This window comes from Leucopleurus acutus (genome assembly GCF_964270905.1).
Source record: "Leucopleurus acutus genome assembly, chromosome: 5".
Lineage (NCBI taxonomy): Eukaryota > Metazoa > Chordata > Mammalia > Artiodactyla > Delphinidae > Leucopleurus > Leucopleurus acutus.
In genome coordinates, this window is record NC_139147.1 from 104973 (window position 1) to 120162 (window position 15190).

Sequence of the window (15190 nt, forward strand, 5' to 3'; positions counted from 1 at the left end):
GTGCCCGGTGGCGCCGTCAATGCGGCCCTGTGTGCAGCCCGGCAGCCCCAGCACCCCCGCCCTCCGCCCCCCGCCCCCCGCCCCCACCGGCTGCGGAGCCAGCTGACGCTCCGCCCCCGCCCCCGCCCTCGTCCCCCATTGGCTGCCTGGCCCGCAGAGGGACCGTGCCGGCCCTGCCCCCGCCCGGGAACGAATAAGAGGCTGCCTCCGCCCCACGCCTGCGACTCAGGACGCGGCAGCCGGGAGGTTCCAGGAGCGACAACGAAGGACCACTGACGTGAGGACACTCAGGGGAACCTGCTCTGGTCTTTTGGGGGCAGGGCCCGGAGGGTGGGCTTGGGAACTGGGTGGTAGTTAAAAAACCCCTTTAGGATAATTGGCAGCGTTTCAAAAGTGTGAATCTTACTACTGTTTTGTGGACACTGCTCCCTCAACTGGGGGCAGCTAGAGGTCCATTCAGCTTGTTTTTGTCGCCACAAGTCGGGGAAACGTCACGTCTGGTGGCTCAGGTGATTGCTGCAAACAGGCCTCTTCCTTAACTCTTTGAGGACCAGGGGTTTGCGTCCCTCCGCGGAGAAGGACAGGCGGCCTGATGCTCCGGTCTTCCCCTTGCTCCGCGCAAATGTCAGGCCCCCCTGGACGCCGTGCAGAAACCACAATACATGGCAAGTGAGGAGGTCTTTGCAAGTAAATTACACATCGAGCCCAAGAAATTGCGGTTTATGGCGGGTTTAACCTTCCTCAGTCTTGCAGTTTCTTGGGGAGATCGGGCCACTTGCCCAGAGGGACTCTCACATCTTGTGTGATGTGTCCTTCTGAGGAGTTAACCCCCAAAAGTTCTCTTGCTTTCGAAATAAAAGGTTAATGTAGAACATTCATGGAATGAAGTGAAAGGGAAACATGGATATTTGATTTCCATTTCTCTTAAAAGACAGCCTTTAACCATCAATTGGGAAGAATTTAACAGGAAAAACTTTAAAAAGTTAATTTGTAGTGTGGTTATGAAGAAAATCACATTTTATGGAGTTTTCACACGTGGGATATATATTTTATGCCTTTCCTTTAAAAGAAACCCCGCTAGTCATACTTCACACAAAGAGTAATTTAGCCTCCCCTCCCCCAAGTCATCATGAAGCTCGAGAAGCGAAAGGATCACGCAAAAGTTTCTTGTTTTAAAAAAAATTAATAACTGAAAACGAATGCAAAGGATAAGAAAGTATGAAATGCTAAAGATTTTAATCCATCTGCATTATTCTATCTATGTGTGGTATATCTGATTTTTAGGGACTTAGAGCAGAACAAAGTCTACGGATTATTAATAGGGTGAATTTAGCAAAGATCAGAGGCCAAGGCTAAAATGCTCAATCCTTTTTCATTTAAAAATCAGAACTAAAAATAAGAATTTAAATGTTATATTCCAATTTATTTTTAAGATGCAAATGATATTCAACCCAGGAATGGTTTTGCAAAAATTAGACATAATTCTTTTATTTATTTTTAACTATGACATTGCAAAGATTCTTTAATGATTAGAACTCAAGGCCAAAAGTTGGCAATTTCTCTCGCTGAGTGTCTCAGTTTTGTGAAACAATTGACAAGCAGTCCTTTGTAAACTGCCTGATTCCCAGGGTTGAACAGCTGTTTCCTTAGGTTGCAGGCCACGGTATAAGGTATGCGCTGGGACGGGAGATGGAAGCCTCCTGCTTCGATAAGTGCCGAGAAGGGGATGGCGACGCCTCCATGAATACCAAGTGCCTGGCGGTGGCCCAGCCTCCGGCCCATTTGTTCTGGCTTCAGGGCTGGTGTCGGGGAGGAAGACATTTTCCTCCACCCTTCTAGGTTCTTCTGGCCGGTCTAAGAATTAAATAGACGTGAGACAGGTTAACAGAAGAAACTCAAACCATAGTTTAATAACATGCATACATGGGAGAGACCCAGGAAGACTGAGTCACTCACAAAAACGCCCCAGACCGTCCGTCACCTTAAATACCATGATCAGCTAAAGACAAAGGAGGCTGTTGGGGGGTGGGGTGGCGTCTGGCAGTTCAAAGGGGAGGAAAGCAATTCAGACGGAGATGGAAAAGCACATGCTTGGTAAAGCAGTGTTTGCTGCGCCATGAAGAGGCGATGGGACACAGAGCGGACTCAGATCTCTAAGAGTTCCCCGACCCACCCTTGGCCCGTATTCTTTGCTGACATCTCTAGTGAGCACTCCATTCCTGTAACAGGCCCTCCATCTAAGCTCTGATTCAGGCAGCTAAGGGGAAGGTCAGTGTTTCTTCCTGAAACTTCAGGGCCTGGATCATTTTCAGCCCAAAATAATCTGCATGCCAAAGAGACATTTGGGGTGGCAACTTTTCTCCCTACAACAGCTTCATCAGACGACCGTATGATACATGTTTGTTTCTGGTAGTCAAGGTACCTTTTCTTCATCTTCATTTTCAAAATAATTTGTGGCAATTCTATCATATTTATTTTTCCAGTTGAATTTTACAGCTGTTCCTCACCCATCCAAAAAACAAAAAAATGCCAGAGACATTTTTGTTAAAAATGAGTTTTAAAAAATGAGCTAAATTTATATATCCATTCGAAGGGAAGTAAGTTCCTACGTTTTATGCCCTGAGTGTCTTTTGGAAGGACCTGCACTTTTCTTGCTAAACTTATTCTTAGTAATACATGTGTGCTGCTGTAAAATAAGAAGGCCTTTCCACTATGTTTTCTCATTGTTCATTGACAGAACATAGGGATCCTGTTGACTTTCGTATCCTCATTTGGTTCCCAGTCACCGCAGCTCATTCTGACAGCTTGCTCCCCGGCTCTGTCCTCTCATCTCGGAGCCAGGGCAGAGGGGGCCTCGGGTGGGGGTGGAAGGAGTCAGTCCGAAGCCCCTTCACTGCTCTGCCTCTGTATTTTGGCTGAAGTTTCCCATTGGCCAAACCGACCAGAAGCCAGAGGGCGTGGGAACAGAGTAAACGGAGCGGGGGTGGGGAAGAGTGGCCCCAAGGGGTGACTGGAGAGATGCACCACTCGGAGCCCAAAAGGGGAGGCGAGCCGAGGCCGTCGTGCCCCCTGGGGGCTGAGGTCTGAGTAGGTAACACCTTAACTGTTCTGTGCTAGAAGGCATCTTTCTTTGTGGCCCCCAGGATGTCTGAGCTGGAGAAGGCCATGGTGGCCCTAATTGACGTCTTCCATCAATATTCCGGAAGGGAAGGTGACAAGCACAAGCTGAAGAAGTCCGAACTCAAGGAGCTCATCAACAATGAGCTTTCCCACTTTTTAGAGGTGAGTCTTGCTTTTTAAAACTGACAAGTTAATCTGCTCTCCTGTCCGCTTGTAAAACCACCTGCCCACTTTCTCTTCTGAGCTGCCCTGAAGGTGGTTCCAGGTCAGTGTCAGGACTCCTAGGTTGTTTCTGAAAACGTGTTTGCACTGGTGAGCCCTCAGTACAGAGGCTGGCTTAGGTAGGTCCCACCGTATTCATTTTGTGTGCAGTAGGAGCATCAAGGAAAGACTGCTCTCTCAAGTGCAAAAGTACAGGTTCCAAATAACACTGCCTTTTCTCTGAGAAATCCAAGGATGTACAGCAATAACGATGACAAAAAAAAAAAAAAAAGACAAAAAAAAAAGAAACAAGGGCTTCCCTGGTGGCGCAGTGGTTGAGAGTCCGCCTGCCGATGCAGGGGACGCGGGTTCGTGCCCCGGTCCGGGAAGATCCCACATGCCACGGAGTGGCTGGGCCCCTGAGCCATGGCCGCTGGGCCTGCGCGTGCAGAGCCTGTGCTCCGCAACGGGAGAGGCCACATCAGTGAGAGGCCCACGTACCGCAAAAAAAATAAATAAAAAATAAATAAATAAAGATGACAAAATGGGATGGGAAATATACTCATGACTTATCATGGGTCACAGTGAACATATAAGAAGGCTGTTAAAAATAAGCTTTTGTTTGCAATGTCATAGTTAAAGCTTTTGTTCTTGGGAAAAGGACTGTTTCGGCTTTTCCTACCTGGTTACATGGTGATAAGATGCCGTTCACACAGCAGACGTTACTGAGCTCTCAGCTCGGTCGATGCTGGGAGAGACACAGGCCCCACAACCTGGTGCATCACTGAGTGGCCACAAGCTGCTCACAAGAGAGGCCCCGGGGCCTCGCAGGGGGCTCTGTGGGGCCAGGGGCCTTGGAGGGGAACTTGAGAAGCTGCGTGAGGGTGCCCAATGAGCCCCGTCCTGCCCTGGCAGCTCCTGCTCTGGTGGACGTGTGTCCAGGCTTCCCCAGCCGCTGCCTCCGCTGCCCTGGGATCAGCCACACGCATTATCTCTGTGGCATGAGCCCCGTGTCCTCGAGGCAATAAACTGCAGTCCACCTGGTGCCTGACCTTCCCTTGGTGCCCAGAACCAAGGTCACTGAAGTGACCAGTCACACACAGAGGAAATGGCCAGACCATGAACCAGTGCACTAGTGTCTGACCAAGAGCTAATTCCGGGGAAGATACTAGAGCCCCAGGCCAGGGCCCTGCCACACAGTGGTGGACAGCTGTCGTCCTGGGCAGGCTGGGCCACCGTGTAAGACAAGCCCCAGGCTCCATGTCCCATGTCTGCAGGGCTCCTCCCGCCCCACTGTCCCCGCCCCGCCCAAACACCCCATTGGCAGAGGAAGTGGCCTGCAGGCTTGGGGTGGGACCCTCTAGTCTGATTCCAGGGCTGGTGTTCTCAGGCGTCCAAGTTCACCTAGTGGCAGCTGCCCCATGCACGCTTTCACTTACCTGGTCCCCCCGATTCTGCCTCGTAACCTCACAATCAGAAGAAGGTCCCCGATTCTTCCATAAAACAAATTGTTGAAAGGATGAAATGAGACAGTGCTTGTCAAGTGTGGCTCAACGAGTGCAGCTACTGTCATTAATTATTGATTTAAAACATAGAAAAAGCTTAGCATGTGGGAACCACAATTTGTAAAAGATAAGTAATTCACAGTAAGTGTTTCAAGGTATCATGAACATTGCTGGCCTGGTCTTATGAGGTAGTTTCTGTCTGGAGGCAAATCTATCATGTAATTGAAATTAATCTTTTAGCAGTTGTGTATAGGTCCTACCCCAATGCCCACAGGAATCTCAACCTTTTACATGTTTTATGTCCAAGGCAGCCACTGTACATTACACTCAACTTCTTCAGGCCCAGCTCTCCTGCCCTGAGGACTGGTTATTCAGAACATTCCGCTCAGTGTACATCTTTCATTCACTGTGTCCGTTCCTCTGAGACTCTTTCACCACTCACTTGGCTGCATGTTGGGCAGAATGTCAGGAAAAGTCCCAGGACACCTGGAAGGCAACTCAAGTGGCAAAAAGACACAGAAGTTAATAAATTTAGGGCATGTTCCCCAGAGTTATTTCAGCCAAAAACCGCTTTCAAAACATGAAAATCCACTGGAAACCCTCACTATAGGGCCTTCTACACACAGAAGCAATGAAAAACTTACAGGGGCCAAAAGTTCAGACATTTGCATGTAACATGCTCAGGCTGATCTAGACTGCGCTATTCTTTTCTGGGTATTTTAACACAAACAACCCGCAGCTTTTCAGATCTTGGCTGTTCCATTCAGTCTTTAAGTAGGCCAGGCCCCACTGGACCTAAAGGAAGGTGGAAAAGAAGGCTCAGACCCGCAGAGACTTCTGCCAGCCAACAGCCTCCTGGCCACAGGACAAGTCCTTTCTGGCGTTTTTCATTTCGTGTCTGAGGTTGTTTCTGATGCAAACTACTAAAGCCAGCCAACTCCTGGTCATGTTTTGATACCCTTAAATTTCATTGCACAACAAGCTGGACAACGGCTCTTATTTCTCTTAGGAAATCAAAGAGCAGGAGGTTGTGGACAAAGTCATGGAAACACTGGACAGCGATGGAGATGCTGAATGCGACTTCCAGGAATTTATGGCTTTTGTTACCATGGTTACCACTGCCTGCCATGAGTTCTTTGAACACGAGTGAACTAGAGAAAGCAGCCGGGCTGTTCCTGTAGCAGAGACGGAGGTCGGGCAGGGAAGCCAAGGCAGGGCTTGCAGGGTAGTAGGGGCTGAGCTTTCCAGCTGTGTCGTAGCTAATTAGGGAGCTTGATTTGCTTCGCGAATGAAAAATTGAAACCTCTTTGCAAAGGGCTGTTTTTAGTGGCCCCCAGCATTATTTCAGCGCTATTAGGCATCCGTGTTAGCTGACTGGCCCCAGGGACTCTTGGTGATCATCACTTAGGAAAGTCAATCCTCAGTCACAAAGCATGTGCTATACTGGCTATCCTGGCTGTGTAGACGCCCTAACCCAGAAAAAACAAACTGATTACCAGAAATAACTGGAGCATTGTGGTTTCCGTAAGCTTCCACTATATTTAAAAACACAAAGCTTTGTCCACCATTCTTTGAAAAGGCTGCCCTTCATTAAATCTGCTCATCACTGGGGCAAATGAAACCTAATGTGGTTGGGTGGCCTGACAGTCTGTCCCACCTACCAAAGAGCATGGTCACATTTAGAGCCCTTTCCTACAGGTGGGCTGTGATTACTGAGTGAGTAGTTAATGCTAACAGTTCTAAATGGAAAATCTGTTTCATAAGCCGACAAGTACTGACATGGTAACTGTAATCAGAACTGAGAATCAAGCTTCTACATTCAGTGGGGTTCTCCCGACAGGATCACACTTTGCTGGATCTATGGGGCATGGGGCAGCAGGGGCAGGGGGCTCGGGGCGGATCTCAGCTCTGCCTCTGGAGACAGCTGTACCCAAGCACCCACGCCTCCTGTCCTGCCTATAGAATGAGGGTTATGACGGATGTGTTTGGTCTGTTGGTGAAGGTCATTCCCGACCTGTCTGTGTGCAGCAGACAGGGTCTGCTTGTGGCTGTTGGTGAAGCCAGGGAACTTTATGATCTTTATGCTTTTGTATCCACCAATTCAAATAAATCAAGTTACAAATATTAAGAATTACTTCCAGGAAAATTCAAATTAAGCTTATCCACTGTTTTTCTGTTTTGCTTTTTTTTAAGGACACAGACTTGGAAATCATAAACTAATTGTTCGCTTGTATTTGCATTAAATAAAAAGCATTGTAACAAGTCTCTGTAGCTGTAAAACATGAAATAAAAGCTAAATTCCTGCAAAACTGGGAAAAGGAGTAAAGTCCACGCACCCTGACGTCATCAGGGCTGCAGATGCTGCACCACCCAGGCCAGGGTCAGGAAGCTTGGGTGGGGTGGGGCAGGTCCAGGGGGAGGGACATAAAGGAGTGGGTCTGTGGAGAGGCGGGGCCATGGGGAAGGACATAAAGGAGCAGGGTGTGGAGGGGTGGGGCCATGGGAGGGAGGTAAAGGGCGGGGCCATTGGAGGGACATAAAGGGGAGGGGCGGGCCATGGGAGGGACAGGAAGGGCCAGGGTGTAGAGGGATGGAGCTGGAGGGGCAGTGCCTGTCCGGAGGGATGAGCTTCTCTCTCCTCAGTTGCTCACCACCTCCTGCTAGGAACTTCCAGCCTGGTGGGCATCACGTGGCCCTCTCTGGACCAGTCGCCAGGGAGGGGAAATACACTGGTCCTGGCAGGAACGTCCGAGACCAGAAGTGGCCCCAAATGGGCACCAGCTCTGCAGGGGGTCATGGTGACTTGCTTCTCACTTTATATGTGCTTACCTGGACCATGTATCCTTGGTGAACTTTATGCAAATTATCAGTATGTCATTTTGATGTACAATCCTTTGTCTTGAAAATGTATGACTGTGCTTTCAACTTTTAACAGGTGGAACAATTCTCACAGTTTCTATTTGTCTTCCAGGTTATAATCCTCAGTTTGGCTTGAATAAAATTCCATTTTTCTTCTTTTTTTTTAAAATTTAATTTATTTATTTATGTATTTATTTTTGCTATGTTGGGTCTTCGTTTCTGTGTGAGGGCTTTCTCTAGTTGCGGCGAGCGGGGGGCCACCCTTCATCGCGGTACGCGGGCCTCTTACTGTCGCGGCCTCTCTTGTTGCGGAGCACAGGCTCCAGACGCGCAGGCTCAGTAGTTGTGGCTCACGGGCCTAGCTGCTCCGCGGCATGTGGGATCTTCCCAGACCAGGGCTCGAACCCGTGTCCCCTGCATCAGCATGCAGGTTCTCAACCACTGCGCCACCAGGGAAGCCCCATTTTTCTTCTTGATTGCTAGTTGCAGTTCTGTTGACACAGGAACATGCCAGGGTGGGGAGCCTGGAGGGTGGACCACACCTGTCTAGCTCAGCCCAGGGGCCAGCATAGCCTGTGCATGAAAGGTCAGCCAGGGATGGGAGGTGAGCTGGCTCTGGGCTGTGGTGCTGCGGTGGACACACCTCTCCAGCTTGCTTTCAAAACACGTCTCTATGCCTCTGCTCATCGCTGCTTTAGCCACAAGTTGAATAAGTCTCTGCTGGTACTTCCCTTGCCCCCGTTGACCCAAGAATCCCAAAGCGACAGTTCCCAGATGTCCACTGTGCTTTCAAAGTGCACAGGAAAGAAGCCCAGTGCCCCAGCCCCCAGGGAGCCTGCCTAGGGCAGCCGCTGAGTGTGCCCCCGACCCCACATCCAGGGCATGCTTGTTTACCACAAGGAGGGAAGCTGCTTCCCAGCGTATCTGCATAGCCATCTTTGGGGCTCCTGGGGGCTTCCTCTCACCTACTACCATGAGCTCCAGTTTGTAAAATGTCCCTCATCCTCCTCTGACCTGTCCTCAACTAGAAGCACGGTCTAGTTCCATGAATGGGTGGTGATGGTCCCACACGGCCCCTGGCAGGTGGCATCCCCAGGTGGGTAGGAGGGTGCCTGGGGCATGTGGTTGCGGGGATGACCTGTCTCAGGCATCACCAGGGAAAATCAGTTCGCAGCTTTAGCCAGGAGCAAAGACAATTCACTCAGGGCCTCAGAGACAGGACAAGGGGAACTCTGCCCCAGGTTGCCTTCCCCATGGTCCAGTTCAGCCTCACAGGAATTCCTGTGCTCTATTGGTTTATCAGTTTGGTCCACAGTCACCCAGAGAACTGTCCCTCAGAGAAGCACTGAGTGTCTCGGGGCGAGACCCTGAGGCCATGGCCAGGATCCCATCTGTTGGCCCTGCAGTGTCAAGTGCTGTCAGAGAGTCTGGGGCCTGCTGAGGACCCACCTTCGCCCTCTGGACAGCGAGGACCACCCTGGCAGGCACGGCTGTCCCTGCCCGCAGTCTAGGCGACAATATCGCCAGACTTTCCTGCCACCAAAGGGAGGACTCCTCACCTCACGATCACAGAGGGAGGGGGGCTCGACGTTTCAGGGCCCCCCCACCCCCGCACAGAGTCCAGCCATACCCCATCCTCGAGGCCTGCAGGGACCGCGATTCCTGACCCCTGGCCACGCTCCCTCCTTAGTCCTGGCCCTGCCCAGACCACCAGGAGCAGTGACGCGGAGGTGGAGGTTGGGTAGGCCCCCGGCCCTCCCAGCCTTCTCTGGCCCTGGGGTCAGTCCCAGGGGCCTCTGCCAGCCGGCTCTCACTCCCACCCACCGTTTTAGACCTGATCCTGCCCAGCACCGGCCCTGCTTCCCTTCAGCTACAAAGGGAAGCGAGCTTTCCCCTGGACCAGTGGGCGGCCCCACTCTGGGTTTCTTCCTGGGGACAGCTGGTCTCCGCACGATGACAGCCCCTTGAGCTCCAGAAGCCTGTGAGCTGCTACGTGCAGGACCCCACCTTCGTCTCCAAGGCAAGGGGGGCCCTTCAGCCCTGGCCTGCCAGCCCCCAGCTGAGGCCCCAGTTTGACAACTCTTCCCGGAAAGTTCTGGGAAGGCCCACATCTCTGCCCCATGAGGTTTGTTTGCTGTTGTTTCAGGGTTTTTATTTTTATTTACTTTGTTATTTGTTTGAATTTACCAGTTCAAATTTATCACATTTATTCAAATTCAATGAAAAACAAGGCTGTTTTGACGAACACCAAGGATTATAATCAAAATTAAAATCAGGGCTCAGACGACAACTGTCTCGTCTGAGCCTCAGCAGCCAACTCACATGGTTCACAGTATCGAGATTTTCTTGAGCAGGACGTTTAAATTTAGGGATCCATCCCTCTCTGGCCCAGGAAACTTGGGTTCTGGTAACTACAGATGGTGGAGACCTCTGGGCATCAGGAGACAGATCGGAGGACAGTGGCTCTCACCCTTCACCTCAACCAGCTGGAGCTTGGACATGACCTGGGCAGCCCCCATGTTGGCAGCTGGGTGGCCTTTGGGCCAGGCAGGCGTGGACAGGGGTTGCCCGGTCCCTCATCCTGAAGCAAAGAGAGGGTCCTGCACCCCTTTAATTATGACACTCATGGCATGTCTGCTAGCCGTCAGCAGAGTAAGACCCTTTCACAACCTCCTTTCACTGCATTTGTGGAGGAAAGGACTGGCCTCTTGCAAAGGAGGGCATGCGAAAAAGACACGCTATTCAAGCACATTGGCAGGAGGCCAAGCAGGGAGGTTCGGCCTCTCGGCTGGAGCTGGAGCAGAGCCGAGGCTGAGACTGGCAACCTCCTCAGGGACAGAGCCTGACCCCAGCACCATTCACTTATCATGCAGGTCCCTGGAGTAGCTCACACACAGAGGAGGCCACTCCCGAAATGTTCCCCTCTGTGCTGGGTTGGGTACGGACACCGGGTCATGTGGGCCCCACAGAGCCCTGAACACAAAACTCCCCTGGGAGCTTGTTAACTATCCGAGGCACCAGGCCTCCCAGATCTGGGATGTGACCTTGTCTGTGGGACTGTTTTAATAGGAACTCAGGCGATTCTCATCCTCAGGGAAGTTAGGAAACACCAGGTTAGCCTGGCTGATCCTTCTGGAGGAATTGTGGCTGCCCGCCCTGTATAGCAGGCCTCACTCGAGGCAGAGGGTAGGAAGGAGCAGGGACACCCCAGTCCCTGGCCAGTCTCACTGCACCTGGCCCCTCTGGACTGCAGCGTTCTCGTCCGGGAACAGGTGTTGGCTGGTGCGTGGATGTGCCCTAGGGTACCCCCTTCCCCTTCTCCTGGTTCTTACACCTTGTGTGATCCTCCCCTAAGTGTTCCTGATCGTAGGGGGAAAGCATTCGGTCTTCCGTCATTAAGTACGATGTTAGCTGTGGGATTTCTGTAATGTCCTTTATCAGGTTAAGTAAATTCCCTTCTATTCCTAGGGTGCTGAATTTTGTCAAATGCTCTTTCTTCTGTATTTATTGAGGCTGATCATGTGGTTTTGGTTTTTATTCATTGATATGGTATATTACCTTAACTGCCTCTCAGTTTAAACCCATCTTGCATTCCTGGGGTAAATCCAGCTTGGTCACGGTGTATGATTCTGTCTGTATGTTGATGGATTTGGTCTGCTAGTATTCTGTTGAGGACTTTTGTGTTCATATTCATAAGAGATATTGCTCTGTGGTTTTCTATTCTTGTTAATGTCATTGTTTGGTTTTGGTGTCAGGTAATATTGGCCTTATTAAATGAATGTTCTCTCTTCTATTTTTAGGAAGGGCTTGTGACAAACTGGTATTAATTTGTCCTTAAATGTTTGGTAGAATTCAGTGGTGAAGCCACCTGGGTGGGGGGTATTTGGGTTTTTTTTTTGTTTTTTTTTAAATTACCTATTCAATATCTTCACTTGCTATAGGTCTATTCAGATTGTTAGTTTCTTCTTGAGTCAAGTTCTATAGTTTATGTCTTTCTAGGAATTTGTCCATTTCATCTAAGTTATCTAATTTGTTGGCATACAATTATTTATAGTATTCCTTCATAATTTTTTTTTAAATTTCTCTAAGGTCAGTAGTAATGTCCTTTCTTTCATTGATTCTAGTAAGTTGAGTCTTCTCTTTTTTCTTGGTCAACCTAGCTAAAGGTTTGTCAATTTTGTTGATATTTCCAAAGAACTTGTTTTTGTTTCATTGATTTTCTCTATTACTGTTCTCTTATCTAGTTCATTAATTTTCACTCTCTTTTATCACTTTCTTTCTTCTGCTTGCTTTAGGTTTATTTGCTCTTTTTCCAGTGTCTTTTGATGGAAACTTATGTTATTGACTTGAGATCTTTCTTCTTCTTCTTTTTTTTTTTTTTGCGGTACACAGGCCTCTGACCGTTGTGGCCTCTCCTGTTGCGGAGCACAGGCTCCGGATGCACAGGCTCAGCGGCCATGGCTCACAGGCCCAGCCGCTCCGCAGCATGTGGGATCCTCCCAGACCGGAGCATGAACCCATGTCCCCTGCATCAGCAGGCGGACTCTCAACCACTGCGCCACCAGGGAAGCCCTCTTCTTTCTTAATACAGGCATTTACAGCTATAAATTTACCTCTAAGCACTGCTTTAGCTACATGCCATTCTTCATTTTCATTCATTTCAAAGTATTTTCTGATTTCCGTTTTGATTTCTTCTTTGAGTCATTGTTTATTTAGGAATGTGTTGTTCAATTTCTACATATTTCTCAGCTTCTCAAAAGTTTTTGTTGATTCTTAATTTAATTCCATTGTGGTTGAAGAATGTACTATGTATTACTTTTATCTTTTTAGAATTTATTGAGGTTTGTTTTATGGCCTAGCATACAACCTAGCCTAGAGAATATTCCATGTGTACTTAGGAAGAATGTATATTCTGTTCTTTTTTTTTTTTAAAGCTTTGTATATGCATTTTATCTTTTGAAACAGAATCTATTACATCTTCTTTCTAAATTAATTAATTATCTTTGGCTGCATTGGGTTTTCGTTGCTGCACACAGGCTTTCTCTAGTTGCGGTGAGCGGGGGCTACTCTTCGTTGCGGTGCGCGGGCTTCTCATTGTGGTGGCTTCTCGTGTTGCGGAGCAGGGGCTCTAGGTGCACAGGCTTCGGTAGTTGTGGCATGTGGGCTCAGAAGTTGTGGCTTGTGGGCTCTAGAGCACAGGCTCAGTAGTTGTGGCACACAGGCTTAGTTGTTCCGCGGCATGTGGGATCTTCCCGGACCAGGGCTCAAACCTGTGTCCCCTGCACGGGCAGGCGGATTCTTAACCGCTGCACCACCAGGGAAGTCCCTTCTGCTGTTCTTGGGTAGAGTGTTTTATAGATGTCTTTTAAGTCTAGTTGGTTTATAGTGTTGTTCAAGTCCTCCATTACCTTTTGATGTTCTGCCTAGTTATTCTATCCATTATAGAAAATGTGTATTGCTGTCTCCAATATCATCCTTTGTTTTCTATCAGTTTTTGCTCCATATATTTCAGTGCTCTATTGTTAGGTGCATACATATTTATAATTATTAGGTCTTTCTAATGGGTTGGTCCTTTTATCATTATAAAATGTCCCTTTTTATCTCTTCTAGTAAATATTTTTTTTTAAAGTGTATTTTATCTAATACTCGTAAAGCCATTACAGCTTTCTCGTGGTTGCTACCTGCATGAAATATCTTTTTCCATTGTTTTACTTTCAATCTATCTGTATCTTTGAATCTAAAACATGTCTCTTGTTAGTAGCATATAGTAGGGTAATACACACAGAGTCTGAAAAATCTGCCCTTTGAATGAATTGTTTAACCCACATTTACTGTTATTATTGATATAGTTGGATTTACCTCTGCCACTGTACTTTTCGTTTTCTGCATGTCTCGTGTCTTTTTTTTTTCTTTCTTTTTTTGCCTCTAATCCTCCTCTACCACTTTCTTTGGTATTAAGTAAATATTTTCTAATGAAGCATTTGAATTTCTTGACTGATATTTTCACTATTTTTTTAGTGGTACGCATCCTAACTTATCAGAATCAGCTTCAGATTTATACTAGCTTACTTCCAGTGAGATACAGAAACATTGTTCCTATATATCTCTATTCCGTTTTCCTCCTTTTTATGATTTTTAAATATATATTACATCTATTAATGTTACAAACCCAACAGTACATTGTTATAATTATTATTTTACCATCTTAAAATTAGCCCAATACAGCTTTGCTCCCACCAACTTCTTTTGTACTGTTATTGGCAAAAATATTACACATACATTTTATTTCTATAAGACCAAGATTACATTATAATCATATTATTTTATACAATTGATTTTTAAATCAGTTAAGGAGAAAAAATTATGCATTTATATCATCTTATAATTACCTTTATCTTTACCAGTGTTCTTTGTTTTTGCATGTGAATTCAAGTTACCATTTGGGGTCACTTGCTTTTAGCCCAAAGGACTTTCTTTAGTATTACTGGTAATGTAAGTTGGCTAGCAACAAATTCAATCGTTTTTTGTATATCTGGGAATGTCTTTATTTGGCCTCCACTTTTGAAAGGTACAATTCTTGGTTGATAGTTTTTTTCTTTCAGCTCTTTGAATACGTTACCCCACTGTCTTCTGGCCTCCATTATTGCTGCTGAGAATTCAGCTATCAATCTTATTGGGGTTCCCTAGTAAATGAAAATAGTTTCTCTCTTGCTGATTTCAAGGTTTCCTCTTTTGTGTTTCGGTATTTTTACCATATGTCTGTGCATCTTTTTGTGTTTATCCTACTTGGAGTTTCTTGAGCTCCCTGATGTGTAGGTTTTCAATATATCTGGGGAGTTCTCAGCCATTATTTCTTTGAATTTTTTTCTGCTCTTTTCTCTCTCTCTCTTCCCCTTCTGGTACTCCCATTACACATATTGTTGGTGAGCTTGGTGTCCCACGTGTCTCTGAGACTATGTTCATTTTTCTTCTTTCTTTTGTCCCTCTCTGTTCTTTGGATTGCATAATATTTATCAATCTACTTTCAAGTTTGCTAATTCTTTCTTCTTCCAGTTCAAAACTACTGTTGAGCCCCTCTAGTGAATTTTTCATTTCAGTGATTGTACTTTCCCAACTCCAGAAATTTCTCTTTGGTTTACATTTATATAAATGATATCTGTAGTTATACATTTATGTTTATATGATACCTATATTATTTACATTATATAAAACATTATACATTATATTTAACATTTTATTTTAATCTCTTTATGGGTATTCTTTATTCGATGTGACACTGCCATCATACCTTTACTTCTTTAATCATGGTTTCCTTTAGTTCTGTGACATATTTGGCTACTTTCAAATCTGACATCTGGTTAATCTCACAGGCATTATCTGTCGTTGTCCTTTTCTTCCTAGTGTATAAGTCATACTTTTCTGTTTCTTTACGTGTTTTGTAACATGGTTGGGGGGAAACTGGGCATTTTAGATAATACATTGTAGCAACGCCTGGTTCTTGCCAC

General features: G+C 47.0%; 1 protein-coding gene across 1 annotated transcript; it reads left to right on the forward strand.

Moving 5' to 3' along the window:
• Positions 1-258: 258 nt before the first annotated feature.
• Positions 259-6676, forward strand: S100B (S100 calcium binding protein B). The gene is made up of 3 exons (XM_082839677.1): positions 259-277; positions 3144-3282; positions 5836-6676. Exons 2-3 carry the CDS (start codon positions 3145-3147, stop codon positions 5974-5976), a joined length of 279 nt encoding a protein of 92 aa, XP_082695803.1. The 5' UTR covers positions 259-277; position 3144; the 3' UTR covers positions 5977-6676.
• The last annotated feature ends 8514 nt before the right edge of the window (positions 6677-15190 follow it).